Source organism: Physella acuta, unplaced genomic scaffold, assembly GCF_028476545.2.
Source record: "Physella acuta isolate Inbredline_101_S28 unplaced genomic scaffold, ASM2847654v3 ptg001542l, whole genome shotgun sequence".
Taxonomy (NCBI): Eukaryota; Metazoa; Mollusca; class Gastropoda; family Physidae; genus Physella; species Physella acuta.
Window position 1 is genome coordinate 87256 of NW_026733057.1, and position 13388 is coordinate 100643.

Below are 13388 nucleotides of genomic sequence, written 5' to 3' on the forward strand. Positions count from 1 at the left end.
TCATTCACAAAGTACCGATCCTAGGTCGACCACCGTGTCGAGGGGCGCGCCGAGTGTTACAACAGACCGTTAGCGATAAATGAAAGCGAGAGTCTAGACGGGCTTCTGAGGATTTGCCGGTTTTGGTTGGGTCCTGGCCATGTGTGTGTAATGCTTTGCTCACAAGTTAAGGAATGTTAAGGATATCTGGTGTGGATATACATTTATTTCATACTCCAATTTTCGCCGTAAGTGTGATTATTTTATTTAGGCCTAGTAAGTTAATTTTTTTTAAATATGCCTAGGCCCTAGGCCCTAGGCCTATACTATTACTATTACTATTATACTTATAGGATAGGCCCTAAAAAATAAATATATTAATATATATTACTAATTAGGCCTATATATTATTATTTTATAATAATGGACCTGTACTAATCTAGATCTAGATCTACAGGCTGTAGGACTGTAGGGGTAACTGTAACGTGAAACGTCCAACATAAAAAAAAAGCCTCATTACGACTTTTTTTTTGTTTGTTTTAGTTTAACTTAGCCTTTTACCTGGGGGTTTAAAGACAACGGCAAAAAAAAAAAGGCTTAGGCCCCTAGCCTAGCCTAGATCTAAATCTAGAAATCTGTCTAGATTTTCGAACTAGAAAGTTTCTAGAAACTTGTAAACTATAATACCTTTAATAGCCTATGGCCAGAGTTTTTTCCAGGCATCTCTTCGGGGGGGGGGGGGGGGGGGGGGGGGGGGGGGGGGGGCGAAGCCCCCCCCCCCCCCCCCGAATTTTTTTACCGCCCACACCCCCCCCCGAATTTTTTTAACCGCCCACACCCCCCCCCCCGAACGAAATGAAATTTATATAATTTATATAGAAAATATATAGATCTAGATTCTACTTTTTAACAGTGCCCGTCCCCCCCCCGGAGAAAAGTTTACCGCCCCCCCCCCGAAAATTTCAAGTGCCCCCCCCCCCCCCGGAGAAAAAAGTCTGGAAGAAACACGCCTATGGCCTATACTAATACTAGATCTATAGGCCTATATATTATAAATATTTCCTATATGCCTATATAAAATAAAACTAATCTTAGTAATCTAAATCTAGACTAGAATCTAGAATCTATTTTAGATCTATTCAATTTTAGATTTAGACCGCTAGGCCTGAATAATAGATGAATCAATTGTTTTGTAAGGTAGTCTTGTGGGGTGAAATGTTTTTGTGGTAGCCCTGTGTGAAAAGTGTGTGAAATTTTTGTAAGGTGTGTGTGATAGCCCTCCTTGTGTGAAATGTTTGTGTGTGGTAGCCTTTTAAATGCCTGCATTCAAAGAGTTGTGTGCATTGTTTAGCCTCGAGTTACAGGCTACAGATGTATAACTGCTAGCTTCTAGATCTGGCTTTAAAAATGGCCACAAGACAATTATAGCTACTGGCTTGCAGCCATACCATTTGCTCTATTTAAATATCTGTTTTCAGGATTTCTCATGTTCAGCAGGATGTAAGCTGTGGAGACTCTCATAACACCATCCACTGGTGACTACAACATTTTGTCATTAAATTACACAGCAATTCTTGAACTCTCAGTCAAGTAGACTAGACCAGATACTCTCAGTCAAGTAGACCACGATAGATTTTGTGCATTCATCAAAACTCTCAGTCAAGCAGACCACGCTAGATTTTGTGCATTCAATGAAAGACAAGAAGTGCCCAGAGTTTGTTTTCATGCCATTGAAAGATGGAGCCGGAGGGCAACCCCCTAGGAGTAGTGAGGGGGTTGCTCAACCCCCTAGGAGTAGTGAGGGGGTTGCTAAAGATGGAAGGTTGGCTGACCACAAAGAAGTGCGGTCCCAAGATTGTACTGGTGGGTCCATGTGGTTGTGGGAAAACAGCCTTGATTCATCAATACGTGCATTCTTCATTTCTGCAGGTAAACTAGCAATCTTTAGGTCTAATACCTTCTGTGAGTGACAGCTCTAAATGTCAGTGGCAACCCTCTGTCAATGACAACCCTCTATAATAACAACTGTCTACCCTCCTTACATTCAGTTGTGCTGTATGTACATGTGGGAAATTTTGTCTGACCTAGATACAGCAGCTCGCTTCTAAAAATAGCTTAGCCTGAAAGACCCTAGTATCTCGGGGCTTAGATAGTGGGAAGGTATGTCCTCAATGTGGCAGGCGGGAGGGGCGTGCAGGGGAGGGGCGTGCAGGGGAGGGGTGTGCAGGCGGGGCGTTGAATGGAGTGCTGGGTGTTTATTTAAGTTGTTGTGTGTATGTCTTCATCAGGCATCTGCTTTGTCTTTAGTTGGCTGGTGCCATTTTATGTTGTATGTTGTTTGTGTCTCTATGTGGTTGTTGTCAGTTACATGTCACCACCACAGTTACATGTCACCACCACAATGTTACATGTCACCACCACACTGTTACATGTCAACCACCACAGTTACATGTCACCACCACAGTTACATGTCACCACCACAGTTACATGTCACCACCACACTGTTACATGTCCACCACCACAGTTACATGTCACCACCACAGTTACATGTCACCACCACAGTTACATGTCACCATCACAGTTACATGTCACCACCACAGTTACATGTCACCACCACAGTTACATGTCACCACCAGTTACATGTCACCATCACAGTTACATGTCACCATCACACAGTTACATGTCACCATCACAGTTACATGTCACCACCACACTGTTTACATGTCACCACACAGTTACATGTCACCACCACACTGTTACATGTCACCACCACAGTTACATGTCACCCACCACAGTTACATGTCACCACCACACTGTTACATGTCACCACCCACACTGTACATGTCAACACCACAGTTACATGTCACCACCACAGTTACATGTCACCACCACACTGTTACATGTCACCACCACAGTTACATGTCACCACCACAGTTACATGTCACCACCACACTGTTACATGTCACCACCACAGTTACATGTCACCACCACAGTTACATGTCACCACCACAGTTACATGTCACCACCCACAGTTACATGTCACCATCACAGTTACATGTCACCACCACACTGTTACATGTCACCACCACACTGTTACATGTCACCACCACAGTTACATGTCACCACCACAGTTACATGTCACCACCACCACAGTTACATGGTCACACCACTGTTACATGTCACCACCACAGTTACATGTCACCACCACACTGTTACATGTCACCACCACAGTTACATGTCACCACCACAGTTACATGTCACCACCACAGTTACATGTCACCATGCTGTTGTGTTCAACTCCAGATACACTTTGAATTGAGACCTAAACCTTGAATGTAAAATATTTTTTTTACATCTTTCCTATATGTGGTCACATCTGCTGCTTTGTGATCAAATCTATACCCAAGTCAGAGGGAATGGTATTGGTGTAATCTGAGGGACGGTATTGGTGTAATCAGAGGGAATGGTATTTGTGTAATCAGAGGGAATGGTGTTGGTGTAATCAGGGGAAATGGTATTGGTGTAATCAGGGGAAATGGTATTGGTGTAATCAGGGGGAATGGTGTTGGTGTAATCAGGGGAAATGGTATTGGTGTAATCGGGGGGAATGGTGTTGGTGTAATCAGGGGAAATGGTATTTGTGTAATCAGAGGGACGGTATTGGTGTAATCAGAGGGAATGGTATTTGTGTAATCAGAGGGAATGGTGTTGGTGTAATCAGGGGAAATGGTATTGGTGTAATCAGGGGAAATGGTATGGGTGTAATCAGGGGGAATGGTGTTGGTGTAATCAGGGGAAATGGTATTGGTGTAATCAGGGGGAATGGTGTTGGTGTAATCAGGGGAAATGGTATTTGTGTAATCAGAGGGAATGGTATTGGTGTAATCAGAGGGAATGGTATTGGTGTAACCAAAGGGAATGGTAGTGATGTAATCAGAGGGAATGTATTGGTGTAACCAAAGGGAATGGTAGTGATGTAATCAGAGGGAATGGTGTTGGTGTAATCAGGGGAAATGGTATTGGTGTAATCAGGGGGAATGGTGTTGGTGTAGTCAGGGGAAATGGTATTGGTGTAATCAGGGGAAATGGTATTGGTGTAATCAGGGGGAATGGTGTTGGTGTAATCAGGGGAAATGGTATTGGTGTAATCAGGGGGAATGGTGTTGGTGTAATCAGGGGAAATGGTATTGGTGTAATCAGGGGGAATGGTGTTGGTGTAATCAGGGGAAATGGTATTGGTGTAATCAGGGGAAATGGTATTGGTGTAATCAGGGGAAATGGTATTGGTGTAATCAGGGGGAATGGTGTTGGTGTAATCAGGGGAAATGGTATTGGTGTAATCAGAGGGACGGTATTGGTGTAATCAGGGGAAATGGTATTGATGTAATCAGAGGGAATGGTGTTGGTGTAATCAGGGGAAATGGTATTGGTGTAATCAGAGGGAATGGTATTGATGTAATCAGAGGGAATGGTATTGATGTAATCAGAGGGAATGGTATTGGTGTAATCAGAGGGAATGGTATTGGTGTAACAAGAGGGAATGGTATTGGTGTAACAAGAGGGAATGGTATTGGTGTAATCAGAGGGAATGGTATAGATGTAGCCAGAGGGAATGGTATTGATGTAATCTGAGGGAATGGTATAGATGTAATTGGAGGAACATTTATTGGTGTAATCAGAGGGAATGGCATTGGTGCAGTCAGAGGGAATGGTATTGATGTAATCAGTGGGAATGGTATAGATGTAGCCAGAGGGAATGGTATTGATGTAATCTGAGGGAATGGTATAGATGTAATTGGAGGAAAATTTATTGGTGTAATCAGAGGGAATGGTATATATGTAATAAGAGGGAATGGTATTGATGTAATCAGAGGGAATGGTATTGATGTGTGGCTGTGATTTATTGATGTGTAATACCTCCTACCTCGCCTTCATTAGATTGCTCTTCCCCCACTCATCCCCCACCCACCAGCGATGAAATTCTCTTCTTCACATATCTTATAGATAAAATCTGCTATGCCCCTCTCCCCCCCCCCCAACTTAGAGATACGCCCTGCTAGTCCCTCTATTTACTTTCTGTATCCCCTTTGCCCCTCGGGTATACGGTAAACAGGAGGAAAATATTTGCTTGTAAATGGTGTGTGTGTTAGGCGGGTCTTGCTGTGGTCATTAGTCGCTGTTGTGTTAGCTGTTGTCTCGTGTGTTAGCTGTTGTCTCGTGTGTTAGCTGTTGTGTTAGCTGTTGTCTCGTGTGTTAGCTGTTGTCTCGTGTGTTAGCTGTTGTGTTAGCTGTTGTCTCGTGTGTTAGCTGTTGTCTCGTGTGTTAGCTGTTGTCTCGTGTGTTAGCTGTTGTCTCGTGTGTTAGCTGTTGTCTCGTGTGTTAGCTGTTGTCTCGTGTGTTAGCTGTTGTGTTAGCTGTTGTCTCGTGTGTTAGCTATTGTCTCGTGTGTTAGCTGTTGTCTCGTGTGTTAGCTGTTGTGTTAGCTGTTGTCTCGTGTGTTAGCTGTTGTCTCGTGTGTTAGCTGTTGTGTTAGCTGTTGTCTCGTGTGTTAGCTGTTGTCTCGTGTGTTAGCTGTTGTGTTAGCTGTTGTCTCGTGTGTTAGCTGTTGTGTTAGCTGTTGTCTCGTGTGTTAGCTGTTGTCTCGTGTGTTAGCTGTTGTGTTAGCTGTTGTCTCGTGTGTTAGCTGTTGTGTTAGCTGTTGTCTCGTGTGTTAGCTGTTGTCTCGTGTGTTAGCTGTTGTGTTAGCTGTTGTCTCGTGTGTTAGCTGTTGTCTCGTGTGTTAGCTGTTGTCTCGTGTGTTAGCTGTTGTGTTAGCTGTTGTCTCGTGTGTTAGCTGTTGTCTCGTGTGTTAGCTGTTGTCTCGTGTGTTAGCTGTTGTCTCGTGTGTTAGCTGTTGTGTTAGCTGTTGTCTCGTGTGTTAGCTGCTTAGGGGCAGCTGTGTACACCGACTTCTGTGTACACACTTGTTCACAGGTTTTGTGTACATATTTGTTCATGATTAAGCCGTCTTAAGCCGTTATGTAATCACAGCAGCTATTACATATTGTGTAAGAGAGGGCTGTGGTCGGTTATGTTGGTGGTTGTGTGGTAGGTTTGATTGGGCATGTGGTTGTATGGCAGGTTGGGTTGGTGGTTGTATGGCAGGTTGGGTTGGTGGTTGTATGGCAGGTTGGGTTGGTGGTAGGTTGGGTTGGTGGTAGGTTGGGCATGTGGTTTTGTGGCAGGTTGGGTTGGTGGTTGTATGGTAGGTTGGGTTGGTGGTTGTATGGTAGGTTGGGTTGGTGGTTGGATGGTAGATGGTGAGCTCACACATTCGTGGCTCCATAGAAAATCTTACAGCCTGAGCTTTCCCCTTTCTCTTTATTCATTCAATCCTTGGTGTCGTTTATCATTTTGATACTTAATAACCCATTCATATAATTATCTCCCCTCCCTATACTTACGTAAACTGTTTTGACTATGTTATGATTTCCCTCCTCAGACTTACGTTCCGACTGGCTTCGATACCTACACAAGTCAGTACAGTGTGTCAGACAACTACAAAATTTACATGTCAATATGGGACACCTCAGGTAAGCTTTTCACCTGGCCTGTAAGGGCCGTTTGTGTGGGGCCTGTAAGGGCCGTTTGTGTGGGGGTGAGGGAGATAATTATCTGGGGTCACGGAATGGTAAGTGACAAAATAGCTACACACGTCAGCGGGTAGAGGTGGTGAGGTAGCAGCATCGTATGTTGACGCATACACCGACATCATTATATAGATAAATATACATATATATACATACATACAACACACACAAACACACACACACACACATATATATATATATATATATATATATATATATATATATATATATATATATATATATATATATATATATACACACACACACAATACGTTAGCCGATTTTAATCTGTGGAAATTCGGCTACAACTAAACCATTTCAGAGGTCTAAATATAGACTTAGCATTAAACAGCCGCTACAAATTCTGTGGTACTTTCACACTCGATGTTAGTCGCGTTTTGCTCAGTATGGTGCTACAGTTACTTTTCTTGTAGCCAGAGTTGTTAATAGCAGCTTAAACCTGCTGGGGGGGGGGGGGGGTCAGGAGATAAACCTGCTGGGGAGGGGGTCAGGAGAAAAAAAATTGGAGTGATGCCCAGCTGGCAGCTTATCAGTTAAATAAAAACACGGAGCAATCTATTTTGGCAGTTTATTTACCACCTGATTCAATGGCTTATATGCGTAGATGTTCACGTAAGCTGTGGTGGCCACAGCAGTGTACATGGCCACACTAGCCCGGGGTACATGGCCACACTAGCCCGGGGTACACGGCCACACTAGTGTACATGGCCACACTAGCCCGGGGTACATGGCCCCACTAGCCCAGGGTACATGGCCACACTAGTGTACATGGCCACACTAGTGTACATGGCCACACTAGCCCGGGGTACATGGCCACACAAGTGTACATGGCCACACTAGACCGGGGTATATGGCCACACTAGTGTACATGGCCACACTAGACCGGGGTATATGGCCACACTAGTGTACATGGCCACACTAGCCCGGTGTACATGGCCACACAAGTGTACATGACCACACAAGTGTACATGGCCACACAAGTGTACATGGCCACACAAGTGTACATGGCCACACAAGTGTACATGGCCACACAAGTGTACATGGCCACACAAGTGTACATGGCCACACAAGTGTATATGGCCACACAAGTGTACATGGCCACACAAGTGTACATGGCCACACTAGCCCGGGGTACATGGCCACACAAGTGTACATGGCCACACAAGTGTACATGGCCACACAAGTGTACATGGCCACACTAGCCCGGGGTACATGGCCACACTAGCCCGGGGTACATGGCCACACTAGTGTACATGGCCACACAAGTGTACATGGCCACACAAGTGTACATGGCCACACAAGTGTACATGGCCACACAAGTGTACATGGCCACACAAGTGTACATGGCCACACAAGTGTACATGGCCACACTAGTGTACATGGCCACACAAGTGTACATGGCCACACAAGTGTACATGGCCACACAAGTGTACATGGCCACACAAGTGTACATGGCCACACAAGTGTACATGGCCACACAAGTGTACATGGCCACACAAGTGTACATGGCCACACAAGTGTACATGGCCACACAAGTGTACATGGCCACACAAGTGTACATGGCCACACAAGTGTACATGGCCACACAAGTGTACATGGCCACACTGGATGGTATGAAGTGACACTAAGCTAGATGAGTTCTACATTTTTCACTCTACTGAAGACGTCCATCACAAACCAATGTTTTAAATAACGGTCGTTTTAGTGGGGGGGGGGGGGGGGGGGGTTTGATGGCTCACATGCTCTAGAAGTGTTTGGGGGGGGGGGGGGCAGCATAATCGCTCACATGCTCTAGCAGCGTGAGAAGTTTCTAGCACGACAACCTTGATGCACCCCCCCCCCATCCTTTGTCTCTCTGTGATGTAAACCCACCGCCCCTGCCCCGCCAAACCCCGTTACTTCAGCTGTTTGGTTTTCATCCACCCCTAGCCTTTTCCCACAAGTGATCTACTTGCTTTATGTCAGCTGCTTTTTCAAACGCTACGTGTGATCATTATAACCACCCTCTGCTCATTACTACCGTGGTCTGCTTGCTACTGACGCTGGTCTGCTTGCTACTGACGCACATTACCACCGTGGTCTGCTTGCTACTGACGCTGGTCTGCTTGCTACTGACGCACACCACCACCGTGATCTGCTTGCTACTGACGCACATTACCACCGTGGTCTGCTTGCTACTGACGCACCTCACCAGCGTGGTCTGCTTGCTACTGACGCACCTCACCAGCGTGGTCTGCTTGCATTATCTCAACTCACCATGCTTCTGGCTTACATCCAGACCTAACCTGTAAGCCACACTTAACATGCTGCAAGCACGACCCCTACCCTGGCTTTTCAATCTAAGCGTCTAATTTGGTTGCAGCGGGGTGGGGAGGTGAGGGGGGGGGGGTAGGTTTGATCTTCAGTTAATGATACGCGCTGAGGGCTTGACGTGTTGAAAAGTGAGTGAATTCATGTCTAGACAGTCAGCTCACTGCGTGCGTTTATCAATGCTCCCGACTTGATCTTGGCTGACATTTACCGTGCTTTATCTGGCACAGAGAGGAGGCTGGGGGTTCAAAGTTCAAGGGCTTTACCAATCGAATGAATAGGATGGCATGACAATACTTTATCGCAGCAGTCTTTCATCTCCTGTTCAAATACAGTAACACTGGTATATGGGAGCATGGCTGGCCCATTAGTTGACAATCTTTGGCCATAGCTGGCCCATTAGTTGACCGACTTTGGCCATTAGTTGACCGTCTCTGGTCATGGCTGGCCCATTAGTAGACCGACTTTGGCCACGGCTGGCCCATTAGTTGACCGACTTTGGCCATGGCTGGCCCATTAGTTGACCGACTTTGGCCATTAGTTGACCGACTTTGGCCATTAGTTGACCGACTTTGGCCATTAGTTGACCGACTTTGGCCATGGCTGGCCCATTAGTTGACCATAAAGCTGGTGATGGTGTAGTAAAACTGTTTCCTCTTGTTTCAGGTGACGTGGGCTATGACAGGGTCAGGCCCTTGTCCTACACAGAGTGTGATTTGGTCATTATTTGTTTTGCCATTGACAAACCAGAAAGTCTAGACGATGTTGTCTCAAAGGTAAGCATTGGTTGTCGGGGCGAAATATAGTTCCTGCTTTCTTCTTGGGGAATGGGAGTGTGTACACTAATGTGTAATGGGGATGTGTATACCACTTAGTAATTGGATTCATGAAGAGATTAAATCAGGGTTTTGTTAGATAGGCACCAGCTATTTCAGTAACATAGTCAATAGCTCTAAGAGATAATCCACCACAAGCCATAGCACCACAAGATAATCCAGCATAGCAGCTAATCCCCCAGCCAGCCATGTAACCCCTGCCTATTGTCCCCCAGTGGTACCCTGAAGTGAAGGAGCAGTGCCCCAGTGTCCCCATCATGTTGGTAGGCTGCAAGTCTGACATGCGCACACAGATCAAGTCAATGTCTCCTGACAAAGTCAGGCCTGCCTTTGTTACATATGACCAGGTAAACCTCCATCTTACCTATGTTTAAACAAGTCTTTATCATTACAAACTTGTCATTATTCAGTATATTTACCCTTATTATTATAAACAGTAGCGTAAATTGTTGTTTTACTGTTAGTTCAAAAGGTTTAGATAATATCAAATATTTAAAGAATCTTATTCTGACTCCACCTACTTTACTGTTAGTTTAAAAGGTTTAGATAATGTCAAACGTTTTAAGAATCTTATTCTGACTCCACCTACTTTACTGTTAGTTTAAAAGGTTTAGATAATGTCAAACGTTTAAAGAATCTTATTGTGACTCCACCTACTTTACTGTTAGTTTAAAAGGTTTAGATAATGTCAAAAGTTTAAAGAATCTTATTCTGACTCCACCTACTTTACTGTTAGTTTAAAAGGTTTAGATAATGTCAAAAGTTTAAAGAATCTTATTCTGACTCCACTTATGTCCTCCAGGGCCTAAAGACAGCCAAGCACATTGGAGCTCTGGTCTACTCTGAGACCTCAGCCAAACTCTCCCAGAGGAGCGTCAATGATGTCATGGAGGTCGCTGCCCTCTCCTCAGCAGGCTCTAAGAATGGCTGCTCATTCAACAGCAGCAGCGGCACCACAACCACCGCCAGCAACGGCAGCGCTGGCAGCAGTGCCAACAGCAGCAGCAGTGGGGAGAGTCCCAGCTTCAGACGACAGCGCTCTTTTAGTCGAAGAAAAGGGTTTAGTGGCATGAATGAGGCCAAAGTTCACCTGCGTAAGGAAGCGGCCAAGAGCTGCATTGTCATGTGATGAACTCAAGGGTCATGTGACTGCTAGATTTGGCCCAATGTGAATACACTGTAAATATATAAAGTACATTTCACCTGCTTTTCAAGGGATTTTATCTGTGGATTTCTCCATTTTATTGAAATCATGGATTTCTCCATTATTCTTTAATAGAAATCATTGAGTTTGTAGATCCAGTTCATCTTGTTTAATTACAGTAATTCTAGTTTTGGGCTGTCAGCAGCTGATTATTAACACATTAACATAATTGAGCTGTTAGCCATCACTTCATTTTGTGATACAAGAAAACTAGCACACCTGCTGTGCTGATCTGAACACAGCTCATGTTAGACTACACACAATACGTGTGTTTCTTTAGCACACCTCACAAGCTAGTCATGATATTTATTTATCTGTTGCATTTATAGTTGGTTCACAGATTCACTTGTATTGGTTTGGTTTAGTTAGTCTAGACATGTCAGCTTTCTAGTAAAATGTCAGGTTCACTAGCTAGAAGATGACTGTTAGCGAGGTGGGTTAACTGTGAAGGTTGGTGTTAGTTCATTCCTGTTTCAAACTGAGCCATCATGTGTGAGAAATGTAGGTTTGCGATGTGCTTTCCTTGAGTGATGTAATATAACACTGCAGTATTGACTTATTTATTATCCATTCAAGAGATTTATGTCACCCTTTTAATGTTGTCGTCTGTGTGGGTCACCCTGTTGTCACAAGTCACCCTGCTGTCTTGTGTATCACACTGCTGTCTTGTGTATCACTATGCTGTCTTGTGCATTACAGGGCTGTCTTGTGTATCACCCTGCTGTCTTGTGCATTACACTGCTGTCTTGTGCATTACACTGCTGTCTTGTGCATTACACTGCTGTCTTGTACTTGGCAGTGAGGAATATCTGATGTCAGTTTGCATGTACCTAGAAATGTATTTCAACTCTACCTGAAAATATTGCTATGTAAAAAGACACTTGTTACACAGCTAAATATTTGTGCTGGCTGTTTGCTTCAGTGATGCCAAGTAGCAGCATAGCAAGTCAAACAAAAATATATTTTGTCCATGTTGGGTGTCTGACTAGCTGGGTGTCTGACTAGTTGGGTGTCTGATTAGCTGGGTGTCTGATTAGCTGGGTGTCTGACTAGCTGGGTGTCTGACTAGCTGGGTATCTGATTAGCTGGGTGTCTGACTAGCTGGGTGTCTGACTGTCTGGGTGTCTGACTAGCTGGGTGTCTGACTGTCTGGGTGTCTGACTAGCTGGGTGTCTGACTAGCTGGGTATCTGACTAGCTGGGTGTCTGACTAGCCGGGTGTCTGACTAGCTGGGTGTCTGACTAGCCGGGTGTCTGACTAGTTGTATGTCTGACTAGCTGGGTGTCTGACTAGCTGGGTGTCTGACTAGCTGGGTGTCTGACTAGCTGGGTGTCTGACTAGCTGGGTGTCTGACTGTCTGGGTGTCTGACTAGCTGGGTGTCTGACTGTCTGGGTGTCTGACTAGCTGGGTGTCTGACTAGCTGGGTGTCTGACTAGCTGGGTATCTGACTAGCTGGGTGTCTGACTAGCTGGGTGTCTGACTAGCCGGGTGTCTGACTAGTTGTATGTCTGACTAGCTGGGTGTCTGACTAGCTGGGTGTCTGACTAGCTGGGTGTCTGACTACCTGGGTGTCTGACTAGCTGGGTGTCTGACTGTCTGGGTGTCTGACTAGCTGGGTGTCTGACTGTCTGGGTGTCTGACTAGCTGGGTGTCTGACTAGCTGGGTGTCTGACTAGCTGGGTGTCTGACTAGCTGGGTGTCTGACTAGCTGGGTGTCTGACTAGTTGTATGTCTGACTGACTGGGTGCTGTATAAAACCTGACACAGATCACAAAAGCTCTCCACATCATCTTGTTGTATTTATGTGACATGTGAATCTTAAACTGTTTTTTCTCCTTATACAAATAATCCATGATTTAGTGAAGTAACACAACAGATATACTGTGGTCAAATTTTCATTGTAAGAAACCTGACCTAGTCAGCTGTTTCTTTAAAGGCCCTAGTTTGTGTTATCTTTTTGTACACTCTCCAATGTGAGGAGATAGACAATGTCATTGCATGCCCTCAGACAGCATTGAATGTTTATTTAACCTGTGGAAGTGGCCTTAATAATTGTACTCAATTTTACATGATCGCCATCAAAGTGACCTTATGACCTTGATTGATCGGCCATTAAACAATTTTTTCTTAAAATTGGCAAATACACCTGCTGCATAACATGGGGTCCAGTGTGTGCCAGACAACTCTGACTAGTCCACGGAAGGGGCTGATTGTATGGGTTATTTCCCTTTCCTAGACATGGCGCAGTGGTTCACGCCATCAGAAGATGGAAGACATGACCTTGGCATTGCTGGCTACTTGGGACTCCCATATTTTAAGTCTTTCATTGTTTCATTGTTCAATTTTTATTGTGAAATGTTTTTTTTTTCTTATTAAATGATTACTAGTTATAAAATGGTTGAAAAATT

General features: G+C 44.7%; 1 protein-coding gene across 1 annotated transcript; it reads left to right on the forward strand.

The window, feature by feature from the left end:
• LOC131928765 (uncharacterized) lies at positions 1–13388 on the forward strand. The gene is given in 7 exon segments (XM_059284883.1): positions 1–189; positions 1458–1829; positions 1831–1908; positions 6461–6551; positions 9606–9715; positions 9991–10122; positions 10578–13388. Coding segments are annotated over 6 exon segments (897 nt in total). The 5' UTR covers positions 1–189; positions 1458–1670; the 3' UTR covers positions 10905–13388.